We start from the raw sequence: 27,994 nt of genomic DNA on the forward strand, positions 1-27,994 counted from the left end.
TAATGGGAAGTACTTAGGAACTATGGGTATTAGTAAAAGAAGAGAAATGTTTACATACTTAGATATTTTGTCCCTCCTCATGTCATTTGTTATTCTGCCTATTTAAAAGGCCAACTCAGCAATATGAGTATGTTATGACAAAGAGATATATGGACATATTTTAAAAGCTTCTAGAATACAAAGGTACTTTCCTCTGTCAACAGACACACACACACAGAGAAAAGTAGTTTTTTTTTTTTTTTTAATTAAAGTAACATTTGATTATCAGCTACCTGGGAGCAGAAATTGTAGCTGATTTCATTTTGGATCTCTTTTTATTGCCATTTACCATTCAGTAGCAGTTTGTGGAGTAAATAAATTAATATATGAATATTTTATCTGTGCTACTGTAAGATATAAGCTATATTTATATGGAATGATCATGTTCATCATAATGCCAAGCAATGAGCCAAAGTTATACAACTAATACATGGCTGAAGACGGAGTCAAGTCCAACTGTATTAAGCTCCAAAGCCCACCAGTCTGACAGGCCAGAAGTCTAAATAAGTAGTACATGCATTTGAATGCTGAGTATGTTGTACACAACATATTATAACTTTAAACTTTCAATTACTTATTCAAAAATAATTTAATATACGCCAAAAAAAGGGCACTGACCTAAGTAGTATGCGGGTTACAAAAAGATCTTATCTTTATATGCTTGAAATGTTGGCAGTTTTAAAAGGGAAACAAAATATAGACACCTAAAATATTAAGGAAGAATAGAAGGTATCATGTTCAATGCCAAATGTGAAGCAGAGATAGCATTTTCAGAAGAATTTAGAGATGAAAGAAATAACATAAATTAAAATAAACAGGAAATTAATTGTGGGAAAGAAAGGATTTAAGATGACCTTTGAAGAGCAGATAAGATTGAGATAACCAAAAGGAACAGAAAGTACATTCTCGATACAGGAATTTCAGGAAAGGAAAAAAATACTTATTATTATTTCATTATAACAATTTTAAATAATGCAGAGTTGTTTAAAATGAAAAAGACTTCATGAAGCATATACTACTTTGAAGATCTTTTTTTTGTTAAAAAAAAGACTTATAACACTGTAAAACTCATGATTAGTGTTGTCAATACTTACTAGCACTGTATTTGGCACTTAGCCATAAAAGCTCACATGAACTCTCAATCACATATGTTTGATAAGTTTGATAAGAGCAAGTTTCCCTAGTAATATCCATTAAATTCTGTAATCAGAATGTGCACATCACATTTTATTGAAGTAGTTAGCCTTAAGGAACTGTGATACTCTGAAATGCTCATATGACATCATAAGCTTCCCACAAAGTTGAAGGAAAGTTGCTATTCAGAGTGACTTAGCACTATTCAGTGTGATTTTAAACCAAGACAAGCAGGAATGTAAACACATTGTTACAACGATAAAATCAAAAAAGACTTTTGGAACTGTAGTTCCTGATTTGTTTAATATAAGGAAATGAGTCATTTGACTCTGTCATGCAAACTCTATTTTTTATGAAGTATAAGACTTGGTGACCAACTAAGTTGTTAGGCACAGAAGTGTCTTCATCACAATGACTAAGTAAAGTTAAATGCCTTAATGATATAATCTACAATAAGAGAAAACTTCAATATTTAATTTTGTCTAGTTGGTCAAAAGGTATCCAGGTGAATTTTCATGTTCATATTCTTTCAAGAAAGCATCTTTCTCCTAGAAGTGTCAAAGAGAATAGCTGAGGGTTAAAGAAAGGTAGATACTTTTAAAAGTTTGGCATTGCTGGTGAACTGCTTGTCAGTGATAAAATTGCATTAAAAATATCTTAATTCAGAAAGGTATTTTATCACAGGCTTTATATCCTGAGGTAGACATGTTTATCATGTAGTCACATGACATGCATATGTCTAACCAGTTAAAAATAATCAAGGTGATTCATAAGAATGAATTGGTTTATTTTTTCTTAATTCTTTCTACTATGCTCTTACCGTATTATGAGGAGTTCCACCCAGACTCGTACAAAAGCTGGTAATGGACCAAAGACTTCCAAAATATATGTGTAATGACCTCCAGATTTCTTTATAGTTGTTCCCAATTCAGCATAAGACAAGGCTCCTGTGAAATATTTGTCACAATATTAATACATTTTCAAGACACCCAGCATTAGAATAGATACAATAATGTTTATATGTTGCCCAAGATGTAACTACCTCCTTTGGTCTGAATGGCATCCTTACTCAAGACAAATAACCATCATCTAATTGCTAAGACCCACCAAGTTCCTTTTCTAACATCCTCACAGTTGAGATTTAGTTTATTCTATTTGAACACTATAATTTTACTTGAAATGACAAAGATACATGTCTACAATATCATGTGTTCCAGAATTTTGAGCTGAAAACCTGGAAATAGGGGAAAAAGAGGAGAGAGATGTCAATAATATTGACCTATTTTTAGAAGAACACAATCTCACACCAAGACAAGGCATTAGTCCAAATGTCTGAGTTAGCTTTTAAGTTTTTTGAGTTATTTTTTGAGAACCCTTTTAATAAATTATGTTTCTGTGGAAAATCAAAATGAACAAGCTGTATCCACTCTTTAGAAAACCATGGACTCTATGCCTTGCAAGATTTCTTTTTTTTTTTTTTTTTTGAGATGGAGTCTCACTCTGTCACCCAAGCTGGAGTGCAGTGGTGCGATCTCGGCTCACTGCAAGCTCTGCCTCCTGGGTTCACACCATTCTCCTGCCTCAGCCTCCTGAGTAGCTGGGACTACAGGCGCCCGCCACCACGCCTCGCTAATTTTTTTTGTATTTTTAGTAGAGACGGGGTTTCACGGTGTTAGCCAGGATGGTCTTGATCTCCTGACCTCGTGATCTGCCCGCCTCGGCCTCCCAAAGTGCTGGGATTACAGGCGTGAGCCACTGCGCTCGGCCAAGATTTCATTTAATTTGTAGGATATATTTTGTCAACAAAATGAATTCTGACTCAGTCTGTTTCTATAAAAGGCTATCTTGGATGTTTTTTGAAGTGTACACTCTGGGTGTTCTTTTTTTGAGACGGAGTTTTTGGTCACCCAGGCTGGAGTGCAATGGCACTGTCAGCTCATTGCAACCTCTGCCTCCTAGGTTCAAGCAATTCTCCTGCCTCAGGGTCCCGAATAGCTGGGATTACAGGTGGCTGCCACCACATCCGGCTAATTTCGTATTTCATATTTTTAGTAGAGACGGGGTTTCACCATGTTGGCCAAGCTGGTCTTGAACTCCTGACCTCAGAAGATCCATCCACCTCGGCCTCCCGAAGTGCTGGGATTACAGGTGTGAGCCACTGCGCCCGGCCAGAATATACTTTTTTTTTTTTTTTTGAGATGGAGTCTCACTCTGTCCCCCAGGCTGGAGTGCAGTGGCACGATCTCTGCTCACTGCAACCTCTGCCTCCAGGGTTCAAGTGATTCTCCTGCCTCAGCCTCCCAAGTAATTGGGATTAGAGGTGCCTGCCAGCACGCCCAGCTAATTTTTTGTATTTTTAGTAGAGACAGGGTTTCTCCATGTTGGTCGGGCTGGTCTCGAACTCCCGACCTCAGGTGATCTGCTCGCCTTGGCCTCCCAAAGTGTTGGGATTACAGGCGTGAGCCACTGCGCCCGGCCCAGAATATACTTTTTAAAATGAGGTGCTATAATTTATATTTGTGAACTTTAGATCAAATTAACTATAAGCTACATTTTTAACATTTAACGATACAATTCACATAAAATTGGACAAATATGCAACTCCCCAAAACCTCAGTTTCACTCTCTGTGAAATGGAGATCTCAGTTTCTACCTCATAAAGGAGTTGTGTGTATAAATGTGGCAGTGGGTACCTAGGACAGTACATGGCCTGACACATGGCAAGCACCACATGAAATATAGCTATACTTATTAATTTGAGTAACTAACAAGAAAATAAAAAAAAAAATCCTGTCATTATGTGAAAAGTTCTATCTGTACTGCCAAGTGCTCAAATGTAAGAACATAATTTTTTTCCAATCTACTTCTGAGAATAAAAGTGTAGAAAAGTACTACTGATTAGTAATAATTTAGACAGAACTGTCCAATATAAATATAATTTGGATATTCAGTGAAATCTTAGTGTCACATATTTTATATCTGATTTCTAAACTTATCATGACATCAAAGTCACCTAGGAATAATTTTTTTTTTTTTAATTTTTGAGATAGGGTATCACTCTGGCACTTAGGCTGGAGTGCAGTGGCACAATCTCACCTCACGGCAGCCTCCGCCTCCTGAGCTCAAGTGATCCTTCCACGTCAGCCTCCCAAGTAGCTGGGACCACAGGTACACACCACCATGCCCAGCTAAATTTTTGTGTATTTTTTGTAGAGACAGGGTTTCGCCATGTTGCCCAGGCTGGTCTGGAACTCCTGGGCTCAAGGGGTCTGTCTGCCTCAGCCTCCCAATGTGCTGAGATTATAGGCATGAGCCACCGTGCTCAGTCTGGGAATAATTTTTAATTCGAAAACACTCAAATGAAAAATAGTCTCTAATCAAGACAGTATAGATTGTCCACAAGAGAAATTCAAGAATCTCTATCATTTTAAAATTTGCACAAATAATTCTAAAGTAACTAGTCTGCAGACTAATATTTGGGGAACACTGGTGTATTTCATCTACCTATAACTAATTTTAACTAGTTGCAACTCACTCTCCATGGGGAAACATACCACTCGCCATGTTGGTAGGCTGTCCAGAAAAGGATCCAATATAAAATGTTATTTGAAAGAGTCTTAAGTACCTCAGAATTTATTGTCAGAGAATCAATACCTAGACCTCTGTATGCTTTACTGAAACTCCAGGATGGTTGCCCTAGGTTTAAACTGAGTTCTGGGGGAATGATTTTCATTTAAAGGTCTCAAGCTTCATAACCATTTTGCCCAGATGAAAAAAGTTCAAAACAAGATGTAAAAATCCATGTATTGACCCTTCACTTAAAAAAAAGTATATATATGTATTAAACCAAATGTACAGATTCTTTACAGTTGGTCCCAGAGTTCTAGAGTCTTTTTAAAAAGAAGGATTATTTTTTCTTCACATTTTGCTTTGCTTGCTGTTAGAGAGGCACTCCTGTCCAAAAGCTTCTGGTAACTTAAGTGACAAATGCAATGCAAATAAAGATAAGTAGATTAATACAAGAGCACACTCCCTGCAATTACTAATCAAAGAATACCAACTCAAGTGTAATGTTAGCTAGTCTCCTTAGCTGTTTCTTTTTATTTTTTTTTGAGCTTTTGCTTAAGATGATATGTAATACTTATGCATAAGCATATTTTCATAGTGCAAGTCAACATCACTTTAACTAGTTCAATACTCATACTGATCTATTTTGTTACATCTGAATAACCTTTTATTATGTGCAAAAATTGAATCACATAGTGGAAGCTGCATGCACATAAGTATGCAAAGTCCAGTAAACTGGTTGTGGTTTTTCTGATTAGATATTAATTTATTCTGAATATATAAAGTGCTGTAGGAAGATTTAAAGGCTAAGGGTGCACAAAATCATTTAAGATGATCAACAATTAGGTTTCTCTTTATCTATAAGTGCATATACCAGAGCTATTTTAATATTAATAGTGGCTAAGGGCACTATTAGAGTTTTTCATAATGATATTACTCCAAATTATTTTATAAAGTTGGGAAGTAATACTGGGAAATAATGATACACAATTGTTACTGAATATTTAATAAAGCACAAGTTAGTTATAAATAATACCACAAATTCTCTCTAAAAACCCCAAATAATTCCTCTATAAATCTTTCTATACTATGACCTTGTTTTAACAAGTTTTATTTAAAATAACTTCTTCCTAAAAATGGAATTTGAGGACCGGGCACGGTGGCTCATGTCTGTAATCCCAGAACTTTGGGAGACTGAGGTGGGTGGATCACGAGGTCAGGAGATCAAGACCATCCTGGCTAACCCGGTGAAACCCCATCTCTACTAAAAATACAAAAAATAAGCCAAACGTGGTGGCACACACCTGTAGTCCCAGCTACTCGGGAAGCTTAGGCAGGAGAATTGCTTGAACCCGGGAGGCAGAGGTTGCAGTGAGCTGAGATCACACCACTGCACTCCAGCCTGGGCAACAGAGCGAGACTCTGTCTCAAAAAAAAAAAAATGGAATTTGGGGTCTCTAGATGAGTGTCAAACCAATGATTTAAAACATCACAAGGCCTGAGTAGAAAGAATGAATGGATTGGTACACATGGGAACAGGAGTTAGTACTTGTTAATTAGTCCTAGAGTTAGTGTTAGTACTTGTTAGTTAGTGTTAGTCCTAGAGTTAAGACAAAGAGCAACTTTAAAGTACAGAATCTTTCCCAAGAAAAGTAAATAAATCCTCATAGCATAAATCAAATTTAATGTTTGACAGTTCACCAGTTTTTATCATCTTTACAACAAACTCAGGTAGCTCTCTAGTAATTTGCCTATTTCATACGGGGGTATTTATTTACCTCTTTACTATTAATTCTCAAATCAATAGAAGAGACATAAATTTTGAAGAAAAATTCATAATTATACTTCTGCCAGTTCCCTTCAGATTAATTTAGTGAACAGGTGGACAAATTCTCTGTGTCCCTGGAGAACAAGTGAAATATAATGAAAAAAACAGATCTGGGCAAGCACAGAAAACTAACACCCAACTGAAGTTTTAAAACTTATATTGCAAAAGTATATGGGTATTGAGAAGAGATAAAAGGTTGAAAAGTAATTTGAAATATGCTCAGGCCATTGCAATATACCCCATTATGATAGGGATCGAGTTATGCGCCATCATACATCTCTCCAATGTCAAAGACTTTTGAAAGGATATTAAGAGGTGACAAGCACATGAACTTAAAAAATATTTTTATAAAGATTGCCACCCATTTGTTTGGCTAATGAAAAGTCAGTAAGACTTCTGTTGAACACTCCGTTCTATGTCTAAATAGGCCATGCCAGGTTCCACTTCACAGGTGTCTCATTCAGCATGCCAGCTGCCAGAATGCCCAAGCTAAGTGTACAACTGCCCGGCACAGAAAGTGTACATGTTTTTTACTGGGTCATGAAAGTTAGCCTTTGCTCTCATCACCACAGAGAAAAGTCAGAAAACAGCCTGTCTTAGTCAGGAAAAGAAAGTACAGCCTGTAGGAAGCAATTTGAGGGTGTTCCAGATCACACCAACAGTGGATGCTGCGTCTGGGTAGTTCACGTACCTGAACAAAAATTTTAAAAATTTGGTGTGGCCTTTGCCATCCATTCACTCCTCAAAAACTACAATTTGCTTTCCCAGAAAGCAAGCTTTCCAGCCCCACAGCCACGCCCCCCCAAAAGAAAAAGTCGCACTCACCAAATAGTGACAGGACCCCACACACCGTCCAGATGGTCAGAGACATGCCCACGCTGCCTGTGTTCTGGAGCACGCCCTTAGGAGAGATGAAGATTCCTGCTCCAATGATGGTACCAATGATAATGGAGACTCCCCTCAGTAAAGTGACTTTCCTCTTCAGCTGCACTTTCTCCTGCCCAGGTGGCTCCTTGTTGCCCAGGGAAGGCAGCCTCCCGTTAACATTTCCCTGCAGGTAACCTCCTTTGGAGATGGTGGACACAACAGGCTTTCTGACCATAGTAGGGACACACGGGGGAAAAATAAAACAGAGTGAAAGAAAACAAAACTTTCAACTTTGGTGTCTCTTGGTGTTACTGATCGATGTCTTCCTCTTTGCTTTCTTTGCTTTCAGACTGTCTCTCTCAGCGCTATAGTGTTCACAGGTAAAAACTCAAAGGTGTGCTTTTTCCTTCACAGCGATCTAATTACTACTCAGAAACACCTGTGTATGCATCGTGCTCTCAATTCTCCACCTCCTCGTTCCACCACTGCTGCTGCTGCTGCTGCTGCCGCCCTATCATTACAAACCAGCTCAGCTTCCTCATGGGCTTGTATTTAAGCGCCTGCCTGTCACACCAACTTACTACAGCTAAATGATGATGCAAATTCTCCAGGTTTGCATCAGCCACATGAGAAGGCTCCAGCATTACTCAGCTCTTTACAAAAAAAAAAAAAAAAAAAAAAAAAACAGGAGGAGCTTGTTGCTCAACTGACCTAAGCTTTTTAGAGAACAAAGCACACACTTTAAAGAGATTTTAGCCAATCCAGAAGTAGTAAATTCGGAACAGACCTTCCCAGAGATTTAAAGCAACTCGTAGTGAGCAACAAAAGCTGTTCAAACAAAATGAAACAGGAAATGGTTACTTCATTTTAAGGAGTTTCTTTTTCTTTAATGCATGTATAAAAACATTTTACACGCGACTGTTTTGTGAGTAGAATGTATCCTAAAGCTACATTGTTTATAACAACACAGTTTGAATTTCATAATTTGTGTAATGCTTATTTTTATTTTTTTATTTTGAGTTTTTTAATAAGGCAATACAGTCAAATCCAATATTTACAAAATTAAAAAGATTCTACACTTTATACTGCTGTCACATACGCACAACTATAAGCCTTCCTCAACATTAAAAGATAAAATTATTTCTTACTACTCATAATAAACCAGCATTTTAAATCACCATCTGAGTGTGACAAATATAAAATTCACCATGACTCCAGAAAATAGTCATTTTCTGATTCTCATTAGCACTAGGTGATTTTTTTGAACTATGTAAAAGATACACATTCTTCATTGTCATGTTGTTCCTTTGAATTACCAAAAAAAATTTCTAAGTTCAAAATTACACAATTACGATTACATAAAAAACGCATATAGCAAAAGCCCGTAAAGGAAAACAGAATAGTAGTTATAGAAAGTAATGATATTATGTATGACTTTTTTCCACATTATATAAACTATTGTTATATTATGATTATAAATTTAAAATGCATTAAAAATGTAAGCTAAATTAAAATATTTACTTTGCAATAGTCGAAAAGGCAAAACATTTTTAAACCCTTCTAACTTTCTCAACCAAGTGTCAAGAAAAAACAAATATGAAAAGAAAAGAAATCCTAGATATCATTTTTGGCTATAGTTACATGTGGTTTTGGATTCAGTGAGAAGAATTGAATGTTATCATTACCCTGAAGCTACCTTTATACGCACCATTAAATAAGCTTCTGAACCTCTGAACAAAAACCACAAACAAAAAGCCTGTGTGCGAGAGGTTGGCAGGGAAAGAAGGGAGTCAAGTATGGTGAGGATGATCAAAGAAAGAAATGAGAAATCGCCATTAGGAAAGTAGCATGGAAAAGGTCAGAACAATTTTCTGTTATGTTGACACCTGAGAAAATGACACCACCTCAATGCTTTGCCACCCAAATAATTGAGGCTACATTTTCTCCTTTTTAAATTATCTATCTAAATTCTATATAATTGGTTTCGGCTACACCAAGTTAACGTTTTTATAAAGCCAAAATAAATACTTTTTCTCAGTTGTTATGTCTTTCAAAAAACAAAAATGGATCATTTTCCTCATGCAATCTTGCTAAAACTCCCAAAGAAGGACGCTAAATAGAGATTCTTTTCTTTCCAATTCTCTTCCTCCTCCTACATCTCCTTTCACTCACACAATTTTCCTGATTAATGTACCTAAGGGGGAGCAGCTTTTGTTTCCCAATAAGAGAAACATATTAGCTCTGAAGAAATATGAGGTAAAAGTAGGACACTAGGAATCTCAGGGAACAGCAACTTTCTCTAATTAACACAGTGTCACACTTTAATTTTAAATTTTGTTATAAATAACTGAACTCATAAGTTGAGCCAAAGACCCCACTCAGATAGGAAACTGAATGAATTATAAAGGACGATTATTCTTTCAATATTAAATAACATTTTCCTCCTCACAGTATTTTTTTTAAATTGCAAAGAAAAATGGCTGATGTTAGACTAAAAACCAAAAGGATTGTACTTTCATGTAAGATAGAGGCCACCACTCAGAATGTTTGCAAAGCTGCACATTGCTACTAAGGGCACCAGTGTACCTCTTCTAAGCTCCCCAAAATCTGTAGAAAATGCAGTTTATAAAGAAAATGTTGAATTGCCTTGAACTCTTAACATTGCCAGTTTTAAGCTTGTAAACTAAGAGTTTGGATGGTCCTCAAATACTTGTGCATCATAAAAATGTGTTCAAACCAAATGAATACATATTTTTGATCCTGTATTAGGCCTTATTTTAAGCATAGCTGTCAAATTATGAGACTATCCTAGTGCTATTCGCAAATACTTATTTACTGCTTATTGTGCACAAGAAATAGTCCTAGCTTCCTCACAGCATCTCATAATAGAAACAGAAATAATGTATAGTGGTAGTTACCATTTTCTAGTAACAATTTCTGTCCCATGGTTATAAATACAGGCATATAATCTAGGCCTGGCCAAAAATAATTCATTGCTCTGGCTGCAGAGTATTGGAATATTACCTGAGCTGGGATATTTCTAAACAGAATTAGAATTAGCTTTTTTCATCTGTTGTTGGAGATTGTAAAGATGTGACCTGAGAACAACTGGTGGCCATGTTCCCTGACGTGTTGCAAATATCCTCATGGAATAAGAGAGAATATGCAGAAATTAGAGATATTCAGAAAGTCCTAGTACTATCATGCCCTATCTTAGTTCCTAAGGGACCCAGATTGGCTCGGGATCCTGAAGATCTTCATTTGCTTCTGTAAGCTACCTAGTTTCCTTGCTAGCTATGCTACCTAATAACACACACAAAAGTCAATTGCACGTGGATCATGGAGCTAAATTTGAATGGCGCATCATGAATGCTTCTAGAAATGGGTCACCCGATATGATAGTAACTAGTCACATGTGGTTATCAGCCCTTGAAATCTGACTAGAACTTGAAGTCTTAAAGAAAAATAACAAAAAAAGTTATTAATAATTTGTATTATTCATATTAGTTTTACCTATTTTATTTTTTATTATGGCTACTAAAAATTAAAATCATATCTGTGGTTCAAAGTTGTGGCTTACATTATAATTCTAATGGACATTGCTGATCTAGAGGAAAATGCAGAATATATTACTAAACTTTGTGTAATCAGGGATTTCTTAAAAGGGACACACAAAGCCCTAATATAAAAAAGAGAAAAATACAGTGTAATACATTAAAATTAAGATTTTGAGTTTATCGAAATATATTATTTGATTATAAAAGTGAATCTTAAAATGGGACAAAATATTTGCAATTTTCAAAGGTCTCATATCCAGAATAAATAATGTTTGTATAAGTCAATAGGAAAATGACAATAAAATGGCCAATAAAAAATGGCCAAGAAATTTAAACCGATGCTCAATAAAATAGTCAATTCATTTGTGAAAAACTGCTCAACAGTATTAGTTATTGGGGCAATTAAAACCGAAACCACAATAAGCCATCAATTCCCACTGAGAGTGGCTCACATGAGACAGACTGGCAATACCAGGAGTACTGACAGCATGGAGCAACCAGAATTCTTACACTGCTGGTGGGGGGACACAAATTGGTGCATCCATTATGGAAAGCTGTTTGGTGGTATCTTTTAAAGTTAAACAGACACATACCCTTTGAACAAAAAAACCCCACTCCTGGGAATATGCCCAATAAAAATGCAGGGCATCTATATGCCAAAAAGCATGGATGAGAACATTCCTAGTACTTTTATTCATTTGAAAATAACCCAAATGTCCATTAACAGTACAATGGATATATGTATCATTGTATTTATTCAGTGAAATACTGCAATGCAATAAAAAAAGGACAAACAATAGTGATATAAAAAAACAATATGGATGACTCTCACATAATGTTAGAAGATAGAAGAAAAACGCATATACTGTATGGTTCAATTTATATAAAGTTTAAAAACAGGTGAAATGATTCTATAGTCTGAGAACTCTCTGGTTATCTTTGGAGATAAGCATTTCTAGTGATTGCAAGGGGGAACAAAAACAGTTCTAGAGTCCTGGTATTGTACTATTTTATAACCTGGGTAGTAATTATCTGAATATTTTAACTTTCTGACAATTCACTGAGCTTTACATTTATTTTGTTTTATTTTATTATTTTTGTTTTGAAACGGAGTCTTACTCACTCTGTTGCCCAGGCTGGAGTGCAGTGGTATAATCTCGGTTCACTGCAACCTCTGCCTGCCGGGTTCAAGTGATTCTCCTGCCTCAGACTCCCGGGTAGCTGGGATTACAGGCATGCGCCACCATGCCCAGCTAATTTTTGTATTTTTAGTAGAGATGAGATTTTGTCATGTTGGTCAGGCTGGTTTTGAACTCCTGACATCAACTGATCCACCCACCACGGCCTCCCAAAGTGCTGGGATTACAGGCATGAGCCACTGCGCCTGGCCTACATTTGTATTGTTATACCTTTCTGTATTTATGTCATAACTCAGTTATTAAAAAAAAGCACATTAGTTGAAAATTTGTGATATTCTTTCAGAAACAGATTGCTCAAGCAAATAAGCAAAACTGTAGAAAATTTGGACAGCATAATTAATCAACTCAGTACAGTTACTTTATAGAGAATTTCCCATCCACCAAATACAAAATAAAGATTATTTTCAAGCATATATGAAACATTAACAAAAATATCCGTATCGAAGACAAAAATGAAACCCCAGTAAGTTCCAAAGAATCAACATTGTGTAACCTATACACTCTTACCATAAACATGCAACAAAATTAGAAATTAATAGTTATAAAACTAATAAAATAAATCTTATATGTCTGGAAATTAAAAATCATACTACCAGCTGGGTGCAGTGACTCATGCCTATAATCCCAGCATGAGGCTGAGGCAGGAGAATCGCTTGAGCCTGGGAGGCAGAGGTTATAGTGAGCTGAGATTGTAACACAGGGGGACTCTGTCTCAAAAAAAAAAAAAAAAAAAAAAAATCATACTACCAACTTATCTTTAAATTAGAAAATAGGCCCTGAGAAAAAATTCACAAAATACTTTAAACTGAATAACAATGAAAACCATATGTTCAAATTTGTTAGAGTAGATTAAGGAAAACTTAAAGCTTCGAGATACATTCATCAGAAAATAAGAGGAAATGAGCTCAATATTCAACAGAAAAATTTAAGTAAAAAGAATATAGTCAAAGAAGAAAAAAGATAATTACATAAATAAAAAAATTAAGAACAAAAGGGGAATAGAAAACATTCCCAATTGAAAATCTAATTATTTAGAAAGAATAATAATTTAGGTACAGGTTTGGCAAATGTAAGCAATAAAAAATTAGGAAATGTATTAAATGTGAGTTTAAAAAAAGAGAAAATATCTTAGAGAGCTAAAGAGAATTTTTAAATAATAAAAGAGTACAGTGATCTACTATATGGAAAATAATATGAAACTCAGAATAAAATGGACACATTTCTGGAAAATGAATCGATTCTCTTATGTCATTAGAAAAAACAGAAAAACTGAATGGAAGGACAACTATTTATGGTGCTAATCAAGGATATCCCTGGCTCAAAAAAACAAAACCAAACAAAACTAGGTTCTACTTGTGTTACAGGTAAGGCCTACCAAATTTTTATGAAATAAATAATCTCCTCCTTAGAGAAATTATTTCAGAAAGTGAAAACAGGAGGAAAAACTGCGAGACTCATTTTTGTGAGTTTAGTGCAGACATTGGCCTACTTCCTGTAAAAGGCCAAGTAGTAAATATTTTAGGCTTTAAGGCTACCCATTGTCTCTGTCCATGTTCTGTGTATCTGTGTGTGTGTGTGTTACAGCCCTTTAAAAATATAAATATTTTTCTTAACTCCTGTGTAGTTTGCCAACTCTTTGTTTAACAATATCTTAACTGCAAATAAGGCATTACAAGGTCAGTGCAATTGGCTAATGACAGGAAGTTTTATAAATAAAGTTTTATTAGAACATAGCCATGCCCACTCATTTATATATTTTCTATGGCTGCTTTCATATTACAACAGTAGAGTAGAGTAACTGCGAAAGAGACTGAATGGCCTGCCAAATAAGAAATGTTTATAATTTGCCTTTTTACAGAAAAAGTTCGCTGACTCTGGCTTAAGAGAAGATACAGAAATTGACTATTTATTTCCACTTTGATGTTCTCTCTTACTAGCAACTCTCCTCGCATATTCAGTGCTTGCTATTCCTACAAGATAGGAGTTAAAACAAAAAAACTGTAAAGCAAAAACTATTATGAAGACAGTCATTGTACTGATAAAATGTCTTTATGCATCTAAGAACACAGCACAAAATATGTGAAGCAGATACAATAAAATAACAGAAAATTTGATAAGCAAATGTTGAAAATTCAACACACTTCTCTCAATATTAAATCAATAGGAAAAAATATTATCAATTGTAGGTGATAGTTGATGTTCTATAGAGATTTTCTCATATCACTTTTCTTGGGTATTTGTTCCTTAGCTTCTGTTTTTGCTTAAAAAGTCATACCTGCGACTCTCCTCAGAGGACGGCGCTTAGATTATCGGAGCCACTTTTCCCATGGGGACAGAGTAGGGATGCCTGGGAGTTTACATCCCTTATGGAATGTTAAGGGATGTTAACCGATCACTCCTTGATTTGAGAATATGACAGTCCAACATACTTGCCTTTAGTTGAGACGATCTCTAAAGTATATTTTGCCCTCCAGAGTTATTTTCCCAATCTGCAGGATCAGGCTAGGTGTTTACCTGAAATTTTACCTTTCTTTGTCTTTCCCCTCCGTGTTCTGCTTCCTGCACTCCCTCCACAGTATTCATAGAAGCATTTCCTTATTTTGTGGTATTTTTCTAGAGAACTTGAATTCAGACAGTTGATATTGAACGTAGTCTAGAGTGCAGACTCAAAAAAATCTGTAGTTTACTACAGATTTACTCACTCACCTGCCAAATGGCAGTAACGAGCCCAACTCAAGTGACCAGCAGAGTATGGATAGCTCCTGTCAGGCTGCTGTATTGCAGTTACTAAGACTTTCACCTGGGATGAACTGGGATAGGGTACAGTTGAATAGGGATGAACTGCTTTGTGCAACCTCTAGTATTTGGGAATATTACAGTACTTTTCTTAATCTTGGAGATAAGACAAAGAAATATATTGTCACCTCTATCATTTATCATTTTCTATGCCTTAACTGCTAGAATTAGACAAGAAAAGGCATGAATAACGAAAAAAGAACACAAAAACTCATTATTTTATGATTAATTACCTGGAAAAAATAAAACATTCAACAACAACAACAAAAATCTCTCCTACAATGAATTAAACTATTTTAAGATAATGGTTACAAATAAATAAATTTCCAAATCAGTACACTTTGTATATACAAACAAGTTACATGAAATAATGAAAGACATCATACCATTTACAATAGCAACAAAGAATTTAAAAGCTAAGAATAAAATTAACAAGACATTTGTAAATTGTGTATTTTTTAAAAACAGCTTGACCAGATAGAAAGATATGTCATGCTTTTTTTTTTTTTTTCGAGACAGAGTCTTGCTCTGTCGCCCAGGCTGGAGTGCAGTGGCTCGATTTCGGCTCACTGCAAGCTCCGCCTCCTGGGTTCACGCCATTCTCCTGCCTCAGCCTCCTGAGTAGCTGGGACTAGAGGGGCCCGCCACCACGCCCGGCTAATTTTTTGCATTTTTAGTAGAGACGGGGTTTCACCATGTTAGCCAGGATGGTCTCGATCTCCTGACCTCGTGATCCGCCCGCCTCAGCCTCCCAAAGTGCTGGGATTACAGGCGTGAGCCACCGCGCCTGGCCTGTAAATTGTATATTTTTTAAAAACAGCTTGACCAGATAGAAAGATATGTCATGCTTTTAGATAGGAATACTAATAAGTTGTCAATTTTTAAAGTTAATTTATAAATGGAACATAATACAAATAAAAATGCCAAGAACATTTTTAACTAGGAAAAGTAATTCTACAATTATATGAAAATATTAACTTTTTGTGACTAAAAAACAAAGATTGAGAAAATACAAAGTCATCAAAATATACTACGATTCTTCAGTAATTAAAACCCGGTGGTGCAGGTACATTAAAAACAGAATCTAAAGACCAGAAATTGGCCCAGATAAATTTGGAATTTTATCAAATGATAAAAGTATCATCTCAAACCAGAGGGAAAAACATGAACTATTTAAAAATGATGTGAGGCTTGGTTATACACCATGGGCTACTATGCAGCTGTATAAAAAAGAACAAAATCATGTCCTTTGTAGAAACATGGATGTGGCTGCAGGCCATTATCTTAAGCAAATTAATGCAGAAACAGAAAAGTAAATACCACATGTTCTCACTTATAAGTGGAAGCTAAACACTGAGGACACATAGACATAAAGATGGCAACAACAGGTACTGGGGACTACTTTGGCGGAGAGGGATGGAGGAGATGGGGACTGAAAAACTACCCATTGGCTACTATCGGTGACAGTTACTACCTGGGTGACAGGATCATTAATACCCCAAACACCAGCATCACAATATACCCATAATTTACCCATGTAGCAAACATGCACATGTGCCCTCTGAATCTAAAACAAAAGCTAAAATTATTTTTTAATAAATGAAGTGGGGAAACCTAGATAAACTGTTAGAAAAACATAAAGTTGAATTAATTGTTCATACCATACAACAGAAATAAAATTATAATAGATCAAAGGTATAAATGTAAAAATAAAGTCACATCTTAGTCCCTACTCCTGACTTCCCTATTTTTATGAATTCGATCAACATACCCCCGATTCCGCTACGACCAGCTCATGCATTTCCTATGAAAAAATTTCCTACCACTCACCCTAGCACTACTCATATGACACATCTCCGTGCCCATTACAATCTCCGGCATTCCTCCCCAAACTTAAGAAATATGTCTGACAAAGGAGTTACTTCGATAGAGTAAATTATAGGGGTTTAAATCCCCTTATTTCTAGGACAATGGGAATCGAACCCATCCCTGAGAATCCAAAATTCTCCGTGCCACCTATCACACCCTATCCTAAAGTAAGGTCAGCTAAATAAGCTATCGGGCCCATACCCCGAAAATGTTGGTTATATCCTTCCCGTACTAATTAACCCCCTAGCCCAACCTATCATCTACCTCACCGTCTTCACAGGTACATTCATTGCAGCACTAAGCTCGCACTGATTCTTTACCTGAGTAGGCTTAGAAATAAATATACTAGCCTTCATCCCAATCCTAACCAAAAAAATAAACCCCCGCTCTACAGAAGCTGCTATTAAATATTTCCTTACACAAGCAACAGCATCCATAATCCTTCTAATAGCCATCCTCTCCAACAACGTACTCTCCGGGCAATGAACCACAGCCAACACCACCAACCAATACTCGTCACTAATAATTGTAACAGCCGTGGCAATAAAACTGGGAATAGCCCCCTTTCACTTCTGAGTCCCAGAAGTCACCCAAGGAGTCCCCCTAATGTCCGGCCTACTCCTCCTTACATGACAAAAATTAGCCCCCATTTCAATTATATACCAAATCTCCCCATCAGTAAACGTCAACGTCCTCCTTACCCTCTCAATTGTATCTATCCTAGCAGGCAGCTGGGGCGGACTAAACCAAACCCAACTACGTAAAATCCTGGCATACTCCTCAATTACCCACGTAGGCCGAATAATAGCAGTATTGCCATACAACCCAAACGTCACCATCCTCAACCTAGTCATCTACATTATTCTGACAACTACCGCATTCCTAATTCTCAACTTAAATTCTAGCACCACAATCCTGCTATTATCTCACACCTGAAACAAACTTACGTGGCTAATGCTCCTAATTCCATCTACCCTACTATCCCTAGGAGGCCGACCCTCACTAACTGGCTTCCTACCCAAATGAGCTATCATCAAAGAGTTCACAAAAAATGATAGCCTCGTTACCCCTACCATCATAGCCATCATCACCCTCCTTAACCTCTATTTTAACATGCGCCTAATTTACTCCACCTCAATCACACTACTCCCCATGTCCAACAACGTAAAAATAAAATGACAGTTCGAAAACACAAAGCCCACTCCCCTCGTCCCCGCACTCATCATCCTCACCACCTTACTTCTACCCATCTCCCCCCTTATACTGACTATCTCATAGAAATTTAGGTTAACACAGACCAAGAGCCTTCAAAGCCCTCAGTAAGTTACAATACTTAATTTCTGTAACAACTAAGGACTCCAAAACCCTACTTTGCATCAACTGAACGCAAACCAGCCACTTTAATTAAACTAAGCCCTTACTAGACCGATGGGACTTAAACCCACAAACATTTAGTTAACAGCTAAACACCCTAATCAATTGGCTTCAGTCCACTTCTCCCGCCACAGGGAAAAAAGGCGGGAGAAGCCCCGGCAGGTTTGAAGCTGCTCCTTCGAATTTGCAATTCAACATGATAATCACCTCAGGGCTGGTAAAAAGAGGTTTAGCCCCTGTTTTTAGATTTACAGTCTAATGTCTTACTCAGCAATTTTACCCCCCCCCCCCCCCACCAACTGATGTTCGCCGCCGACCGCTGACTGTTCTCCACAAACCACAAGGATATTGGAACATTATACTTATTCGGCGCATGAGCTGGAGTCCTGGGCAAAGCCCTAAGCCTCCTTATCAGGGCTGAGCTAGGTCAACCCGGCAACCTCCTAGGTAATGACCATAACGTCATCGTCACGGCCCATGCATTCGTAATAATTTTTTTCATAGTGATGCCCATTATAATTGGGGGCTTTGGCAACTGACTAGTACCCCTAATAATTGGCGCTCCCGACATAGCGTTCCCGCGCATAAACAACATAAGCTTCTGACTCCTCCCTCCCTCCTTCCTACTACTACTCGCATCTGCTATAGTGGAGGCCGGTGCAGGAACAGGCTGAACAGTCTACCCTCCCTTAGCAGGAAACTACTCCCACCCAGGAGCCTCTGTAGACTTGACAATCTTCTCTTTACATCTAGCAGGCATTTCCTCTACTCTAGGAGCCATCAATTCCATCACAACAATTATTAATACAAAACCCCCTGCAATATCTCAGTACCAGACGCCCCTTTTCGTCTGATCCGTCCTAATCACAGCAGTCTTGCTACTCCTTTCCCTTCCAGTCCTAGCTGCTGGCATCACCATGCTACTAACAGACCGCAACCTAAATACTACGTTCTTTGATCCAGCTGGAGGAGGGGATCCTATCCTATACCAGCACTTATTCTGATTTTTTGGCCACCCCGAAATTTATATTCTCATCCTACCAGGCTTCGGTATAATTTCCCACATTGTAACGTACTACTCTGGAAAAAAAAGAGCCATTCGGATATATAGGTATAGTCTGAGCCATAATGTCAATTGGTTTTCTAGGATTTATTGTATGGGCCCACCATATATTTACAGTAGGAATAGACGTAGATACACGGGCCTACTTCACCTCTGCTACTATAATTATCACCATCCCCACTGGCGTCAAAGTATTTAGTTGACTCGCTACACTCCACGGAAGCAATACTAAATGATCCGCTGCAGTCCTCTGAGCCCTACGATTTATTTTCCTCTTCACCGTAGGCGGCCTAACAGGCATCGTACTAGCAAACTCATCATTAGACATTGTACTACACGATACATACTACGTTGTAGCTCATTTTCATTACGTCTTGTCAATGAGGGCTGTATTCGCCATCATAGGAGGCTTCGTCCACTGATTCCCACTATTCTCAGGCTACACCTTAGACCAGACCTATGCCAAAATCCACTTCGTTATCATATTTGTTGGCGTAAATCTAACCCTCTTCCCACAACACTTCCTTGGCCTGTCTGGAATACCCCGACGTTACTCCGATTACCCCGACGCATATACCACATGAAACATTCTATCATTCGCAGGCTCATTTATTTCCCTGACAGCGGTAATACTAATAATTTTTATAATCTGAGAAGCTTTCCCCTCAAAGCGAAAAGTCCTAATAGTTGAACAACCCTCTACAAACCTGGAGTGATTGTACGGATGCCCTCCACCCTACCATATGTTTGAAGAGCCAGTCTATATGAAACCTGAACAAAAAAGGAAGGACTCGAACCTCCTAAAGCTGATTTCAAGCCAGCCCCATAACCTCCATGACTTTTTCAAAAAGATACTAGAAAAACCATTTCATAACCTTGTCAAAGTTAAATTACAGGTTAAGCCCTGTGTATCTTAATGGCGCACACAGCACAGGTAGGTCTGCAAGACGCTACCTCCCCTATCATAGAAGAACTAGTCATCTTTCATGACTATGCCCGTATAATCATTTTCCTAATCTGCTTCCTAGCCCTATACGCCCTTTTCCTAACACTCACAACAAAATTGACCAACACTAGCATCTCAGACGCCCAAGAAATAGAGACTGTTTGAACTATCTTACCAGCTATTATCCTAGTCCTAATCGCCCTCCCATCTCTACACATTCTTTATTTGACAGACGAAATCAACGATCCCTCCTTTACCATCAAATCAATTGGCCATCAGTGATATCGAACTTACGAATATACTGACTATGGCGGATTAATCTTCAATTCCTACATGTTCCCACCATTATTCCTAGAACCAGGGGACCTTCGACTTCTTGACGTCGACAACCGAGTAGTCCTCCCAGTTGAAGCCCCCGTTCACATAATAATCACATCCCAAGACGTTTTACACTCATGAACCGTCCCCTCATTAGGCCTAAAAACAGACGCAATCCCCGGACGCCTAAACCAAACTACATTCACTGCCACACGGCCAGGAGTATATTATGGCCAATGTTCAGAAATCTGCGGAGCTAATCACAGCTTTATACCCATCGTCCTAGAACTAATTCCCCTAAAAATCTTCGAAATAGGGCCTGTATTCACTTTATAGCCCTCCTACTCACCCTGCAGCCTGCCCCACTCCCCCTTCAAGGCTCACTGTAAAGCTAACCTAGCATTAACCTTTTAAGTTAAAGACTAAGAGAGCTATTTTCTCTTTGCAGTGAAATGCCACAACTAAACACCACCACATGGCCTACTGTCATCACCCCCGTACTTCTCACACTATTTCTCATTACTCAACTAAAACTATTAAATACACACTTCCATTCACCCGCTTAGCCAAAATTCACTAAAACAGAAAACCATGCCAAACCCTGAGAACTAAAATGAATGAAAATTTATTCACTTCATTCATTACCCCTACAGTACTAGGCCTACCCACTGCAGTACCAATCATTCTATTTCCCCCCTTACTGGTTCCCACCTCCAAATACTTCATCAGCAATCGACTAATCGCCACTCAACAGCGACTAATCCAACTCACCTTAAAACAAATAATAACTATCCATAACATTAAAGGACGAACCTGATCCCTCATACTAATATACCTAATTATTTTCATTGCCTCAACTAACCTCCTAGGACTCCTACCCTACTCATTTACACCAACTACCCAACTATCTATAAACCTAGCCATAGCAATCCCCCTGTGAGCAGGTACGGTGATTACAGGCTTCTGCTTCAAAGCCAAAATCATCCTAACCCACCTCCTACCACAAGGCACGCCCACACCCCTCATCCCCATACTAATTATTATCGAGACCATCAGCCTATTTATTCAACCATTAGCCTTAGCCGTACGCTTAACCGCCAACATCACTGCAGGCCACCTACTCATACACTTAATTGGAAGCGCTACGCTAGCAATATTAACCATCAGCTTCCCCTTAACCCTCATCACCTTCATAATTTTAATTTTATTAACTATTCTAGAAATTGCCATCGCCCTAATTCAAGCCTGTGTTTTTACACTTCTAGTGAGCCTCTACTTACATGACAACTCATAATGGCCCACCAATCACATGATTATCACATAGAAAAACCCAGCCCATGGCCCCAACAGGGGCCCTCTCGGCCCTCCTAATAACATCCGGCCTGACCATATGGTTTCACTTCTACTCCACAACCCTATTATCACTAGGCCTACTAATCAATACACTAACCATATATCAATGATGGCGTGATGTAGTGTGAGAAAGCACATACCAAGGCCACCACACACTACCCGTCCAAAAAGGCCTCCGATATGGGATAGTCTTATTCATCACCTTGGAAGTCTTTTTCTTCGCTGAGTTCTTCTGAGCATTCTACCACTCCAGCCTAGCCCCTACCCCTTGACTTGGGGGGCACTGGCCCCCAACAGGTATTACCCCTCTCAACGCCCTAGAAGTCCCACTCCTGAATACATCCGTACTGCTCGCATCAGGAGTCTCAATTACTTGAGCCCATCACAGCCCAATAGAAAATAACTGAACCCAAACGATTCAAGCATTACTTATCACAATCTTACTGGGCATCTATTTCACCCTTCTCCAGGCCTCAGAATACTTTGAAGCCCCCTTCACCATCTCTGATGGCATTTATGGCTCAACATTTTTTGTAGCTACAGGTTTCCATGGTCTCCACGTTATTATTGGATCAACTTTCCTCACTGTCTGCCTAGCTCGCCAACTACTATTCCACTTCACATCCAAACACCACTTTGGCTTCGAGGCTGCCGCTTGGTATTGGCACTTTATAGATGTAATCTGACTATTTCTGTACATCTCCATTTACTGATGAGGATCCTACTCTTTTAGTATAAGCAGTACTGTTAACTTCCAATTAACTAGTTTTGATAGCACTCAAAAAAGAGTAATTAACTTCGCCTTAATCCTAGTAGTTAACACCCTCTTAGCCTTACTATTAATAATTATCACATTCTGACTACCACAACTTAACCTTTACATAGAAAAATCCGACCCATACGAATGTGGATTTGACCCAACATCCCCCGCCCGCATTCCTTTTTCCATAAAATTTTTCTTAGTAGCTATCACCTTCCTATTATTCGACCTAGAAATTGCTCTACTACTACCCCTACCATAAGCCCTACAAACAGCCAACTTACCGCTAATAACCATATCATCACTTCTATTAGTTATCATCCTGGCCCTAAGCCTAACTTATGAATGATTGCAAAAAGGATTAGACTGAGCCGAATTGGTAAATAGTTTAAACAAAACAAATGATTTCGACTCATTAAATTATGATAGTCATATTTACCAAATGCCCCTTATTTACATAAACATCATACTAGCATTTACTATTTCACTCTCAGGAATACTGATTTACCGCTCACATCTAATATCCTCTCTACTCTGCCTAGAAGGAATAATATTATCATTATTTATTATAATCACCCTCATAACTCTCAACACCCACTCCCTCCTAGCTAACATCATACCCATCACCATACTAGTCTTCGCTGCCTGCGAGGCAGCAGTAGGCCTTGCCCTACTAATCTCAATTTCCAACACATGTGGCCTAGACTACGTCAATAACCTGAACCTGCTTCAATGCTAAGGCTAGTTATCCCAACAATCATACTGCTACCACTAACATAGTTCTCTAAAACACACATAATCTGAATTAACACCACCACCCATAGCCTAATTATCAGCTCCACCCCCCTGCTATTCCTCAATCAAACCAACAGCAATCTATTCAGCTACTCCCTTCTCTTCTCCTCCGACCCCCTAACAACCCCCCTTCTAATATTAACAACCTGACTTCTACCTCTCATAATTATAGCAAGCCAGCATCACCTATCCAACGAACCCCCATCACGAAAAAAATTATACCTCACCATACTAATTTCCCTTCAAGCCTCCTTAATTATAACATTTACAGCTACAGAATTAATTATATTTTATATCCTCTTCGAAACCACCCTTATTCCCACCCTAGTTATTATTACCCGCCGAGGTAATCAACCAGAACGCCTAAACGCAGGCACATACTTCTTATTCTGCACACTAGTAGGCTCCCTCCCTCTACTCATTGCCCTAATCCATACTCACAACACTCTGGGCTCACTTAATATTATACTACTAACTCTTACTGCCCGAGAACTAACAAATTCCTGATCTAACAACCTAATATGATTGGCATATACAATGGCCTTCATAGTAAAAATACCCCTCTATGGATTACACCTATGACTCCCCAAAGCCCATGTTGAAGCCCCTATTGCCGGTTCAATGGTACTCGCTGCAGTACTCTTAAAGCTAGGTGGCTACGGAATGATACGTCTCATCCTCATTCTTAACCCCTTAACTAAACACATAGCCTACCCCTTCCTTATATTATCCCTATGAGGTATAATTATAACAAGCTCCATCTGCTTACGACAAACAGATCTAAAATCACTCATCGCATACTCCTCAATCAGCCACATAGCTCTTGTCGTAGCAGCTATTCTCATCCAAACCCCATGAAGCTTCACCGGTGCGACCACCCTCATAATTGCCCATGGACTTACATCCTCCTTACTATTCTGCCTAGCAAACTCAAACTACGAGCGAACCCACAGCTGCATCATAATCCTCTCTCAAGGCCTTCAAACTCTACTCCCACTAATAGCCTTTTGATGACTTCTAGCAAGCCTCACTAACCTTGCCTTACCACCCACTATTAATCTACTAGGAGAGCTCTCCATGCTAATAGCTATATTTCCCTGATCAAACATCACCCTTCTACTAGTAGGACTTAATATGCTGATCACAGCCCTGTACTCTCTCTACATATTTATCACAATGCAACGAGGCACACCCACACACCACATCAACAATATAAAACCTTCCCTTACACATGAAAACACTCTCATGCTCATACACCTATCCCCCATCCTCCTTTTATCTCTCAACCCTAGCATCATTACTGGGTTCACCTGCTGTAAATATAGTTTAATCAAAACATTAGATTGTGAATCTAATAATAGGGTTTCACAGCCCCTTATTTACCGAGAAAGCTCACAAGAACTGCTAACTCTCACCCTATGTCTAACAGCATGGCTTTCTCAACTTTTAAAGGATAACAGCTATCCATTGGTCTTAGGACCCAAAAATTTTGGTGCAACTCCAAATAAAATAATAATAACCATGTTTACTACCATAACTATCCTCATCTTGACCTCTCTAATTCCCCCCATCACCGTTACCTTCATCAACCCTGACAAAAAAAGCTCATATCCCCACTACGTAAAAACAACTATCGCATCCGCCTTTACCATCAGTCTAATCCCAACAACAATATTTATATGCCTGGGCCAAGAAACCATTATCACAAACTGATGCTGAACAACAACCCAAACACTACAACTCTCACTAAGCTTTAAACTAGACTACTTCCCCATAATATTTATTCCCGTAGCACTATTCGTCACTTGGTCTATCATAGAATTTTCACTATGATATATAGCCTCAGACCCAAACATTAATCAATTCTTCAAATACCTCCTTATTTTCCTAATCACCATACTTATTCTAGTCACCGCTAACAACCTATTTCAGCTCTTCGTCGGCTGAGAGGGCGTAGGAATTATATCTTTCCTGCTTATCGGTTGGTGATATGCCCGAACAGACGCCATCACAGCAGCTATCCAAGCAATCCTATATAACCGTATCGGCGATATTGGTTTCATCCTAATCCTAGCATGATTTCTCTTACACTCCAACTCATGAGAGCCACAACAAATACTCCTCCTAAATAATAACCCCAATTTCCTACCACTATTAGGCTTCCTTCTAGCAGCAGCAGGCAAATCAGCTCAACTAGGCCTCCACCCCTGACTCCCCTCAGCCATAGAAGGTCCAACCCCCGTCTCAACTTTACTCCACTCAAGTACTATAGTCGTAGCCGGAGTCTTCCTACTCATCCGCTTTCACCCCTTAGCAGAAAACAACCCACTAATCCAAACCCTCACACTATGCCTAGGCGCCATTACTACCCTATTCGCAGCAATCTGTGCCTTCACACAAAATGACATTAAGAAAATTGTAGCCTTCTCCACTTCAAGTCAGCTAGGACTTATAGTAGTCACAATTGGTATTAACCAACCATACCTAGCATTCCTTCATATCTGCACTCACGCCTTCTTTAAAGCCCTGTTATTTATATGCTCTGGATCCATCATTCATAATCTCAACAATGAGCAAGATATTCGAAAAATAGGAGGACTACTTAAAACCATGCCCCTAACCTCAACCTCCCTCACCATTAGCAGCCTAGCCCTCGCAGGAATACCCTTCCTCTCAGGTTTCTACTCCAAAGATCTTGTCATCGAAACCGCAAACATGTCGTATACCAACGCCTGAGCCCTATCTATTACTCTTATCGCCACTTCCCTAACAAGCACCTACAGCACTCGAATAATTCTCTACGCCCTTACAGGCCAATCTCGCTTCCCAACCCCAGTCACCATCAACGAAAACAACCCCGCCCTACTTAATCCCATCAAACACCTCACAATGGGAAGCCTATTCGCAGGATTCCTCATTACCAACAACATTCTCCCTACATCCCTCCCCCAAATAACAACCCCACCCTACCTAAAACTCGTAGCCCTAAGTGTCACCTTCTTGGGCCTCCTAGTAGCCCTAGACCTAAACTACTTAACCAACAAACTCAAACCAAAAGCCCCACTACCTACATTTTATTTCTCCATCATACTTGGATTCTACCCCAACATCATCCACCGCATGATCCCCCATCTAGGTCTTCTCATAAGCCAAAACCTGTCCCTACTTCTACTAGACCTAATCTGACTAGAAAAACTAATACCCAAGACAATCTCACAACACCAAACCACAGCCTCCACCATTATTTCAACCCAAAAAGGCATAATTAAACTCTATTTCCTCTCCTTCCTCATCCCACTCTTCCTAATCCTCCTTCTAATTACATAACCTATTACCCCGAGCAATCTCAATCACAATGTACACAGCAACAAACAACGTCCAACCAGTAACTACCACCAATCAGCGCCCATAATCATATAAAGCCCCTGCACCAATAGGATCTTCCCGAATCAACCCTGGCCCTTCCCCCTCATAAATTACCCAACTTCCCACACTATTAAAATTTACCACCACTACCACCCCATCATATTCCTTCACCCATAACACTAACCCCACTTCCATTGCTAACCCTACCAAAACACTTACCAAAACCTCAACCCCTGATCCCCATGGCTCAGGATATTCCTCAATAGCCATCGCCGTAGTGTATCCAAAAGCAACCATCATGCCCCCTAAATAAATTTAAAAAAACCATTAAACCCATACAACGTCCCCCACAATTTAAGATAATTGCACACCCAACCACACCACTAATAATCAACACTAAACCCCCATAAATAGGAGAAGGTTTGGAAGAAAACCCCACAAACCCCATTACTAAAATTACACCTAACAAAAACAGAGCGTATGTCATTATTCTTGCATAGACTATAACTATGGCTAATGATATGAAAAAACATCGTTGTATTTCAACTACAAGAACACTAATGACCCCAACACGCAAAACCAACCCACTAATAAAATTAATTAACCACTCATTCATCGACCTCCCTACTCCATCAAACATTTCCACATGATGAAACTTCGGCTCACTTCTTGGCGCCTGCTTAACCATTCAGATCGTCACAGGATTACTCCTAGCCATACACTATTCACCAGACGCCTCCACCACTTTCTCATCAATTGCCCACATCACCCGAGATGTAAACTATGGCTGAATCATTCGCTACCTCTACGCTAACGGCGCCTCAATATTCTTTATCTGCCTCTTCCGACATATCGGCCGGGGTCTGTACTACGGCTCATTCACCCACTTAGAAACCTGAAACATTGGTATTATCCTCTTATTCATGACCATAGCAACAGCCTTCATGGGCTACATCCTCCCATGAGGCCAAATATCTTTCTGAGGAGCCACAGTAATTACAAACTTACTGTCCGCCATCCCATATATCGGAACAGATCTAGTCCAATGAGTCTGAGGCGGCTACTCAGTAAGTAGCCCCACTCTAATGCAATTCTTCACTCTCCACTTCATGTTACCTTTTATCATTACAGCTCTAACAACCCTACACCTTCTATTTCTACAC

At 38.7% G+C, this 27,994-nt stretch overlaps 2 protein-coding genes and 3 pseudogenes across 2 annotated transcripts in view; 3 read left to right on the plus strand and 2 right to left on the minus strand.

Annotated features, from left to right (window-relative positions):
- Positions 1-8,094, minus strand: part of SLC7A11 (solute carrier family 7 member 11) — a 78,426-nt gene extending 70,332 nt beyond the window's left edge. The window contains exons 1-2 of the mRNA XM_054484380.2: positions 7,394-8,094; positions 1,994-2,120 (exon numbers count right to left, since the gene is read on the minus strand). Of these exons, the coding sequence (XP_054340355.1) occupies positions 1,994-2,120; positions 7,394-7,670 (404 nt within the window). The 5' untranslated portion in view covers positions 7,671-8,094. The remainder of the gene's footprint in view (positions 1-1,993; positions 2,121-7,393) is intronic.
- A 12,115-nt stretch (positions 8,095-20,209) lies between these two features.
- On the plus strand, positions 20,210-20,893 carry LOC129034604 (cytochrome c oxidase subunit 2-like; annotated as a pseudogene).
- A 277-nt stretch (positions 20,894-21,170) lies between these two features.
- Positions 21,171-21,851, plus strand: LOC129034754 (ATP synthase subunit a-like; annotated as a pseudogene).
- A 3,135-nt stretch (positions 21,852-24,986) lies between these two features.
- On the plus strand, positions 24,987-26,792 carry LOC129034755 (NADH-ubiquinone oxidoreductase chain 5-like; annotated as a pseudogene).
- A 72-nt stretch (positions 26,793-26,864) lies between these two features.
- On the minus strand, positions 26,865-27,318 carry LOC129034756 (NADH-ubiquinone oxidoreductase chain 6). The gene is made up of 2 exons (XM_063664132.1): positions 27,171-27,318; positions 26,865-27,136 (listed from the first exon to the last, which is right to left on the minus strand). Exons 1-2 carry the CDS (start codon positions 27,316-27,318, stop codon positions 26,865-26,867), a joined length of 420 nt encoding a protein of 139 aa, XP_063520202.1.
- Positions 27,319-27,994: the final 676 nt, after the last annotated feature.

The sequence above is a fragment of the Pongo pygmaeus genome, chromosome 3 (assembly GCF_028885625.2).
Source record: "Pongo pygmaeus isolate AG05252 chromosome 3, NHGRI_mPonPyg2-v2.0_pri, whole genome shotgun sequence".
Taxonomy (NCBI): domain Eukaryota; kingdom Metazoa; phylum Chordata; class Mammalia; order Primates; family Hominidae; genus Pongo; species Pongo pygmaeus.

Coding starts and splice junctions, on each gene's coding strand:
- LOC129034756 (XM_063664132.1), bottom strand. CDS start 27,318: ATGACATACGCTCTGTTTTTGTTAGGTGTAATTTTAGTAATGGGGTTT. Junction 27,137..27,170: donor CTTAAATTGTGGGGGACGTT/GTATGGGTTTAA, acceptor AAATTTATTTAG/GGGGCATGATGGTTGCTTTT.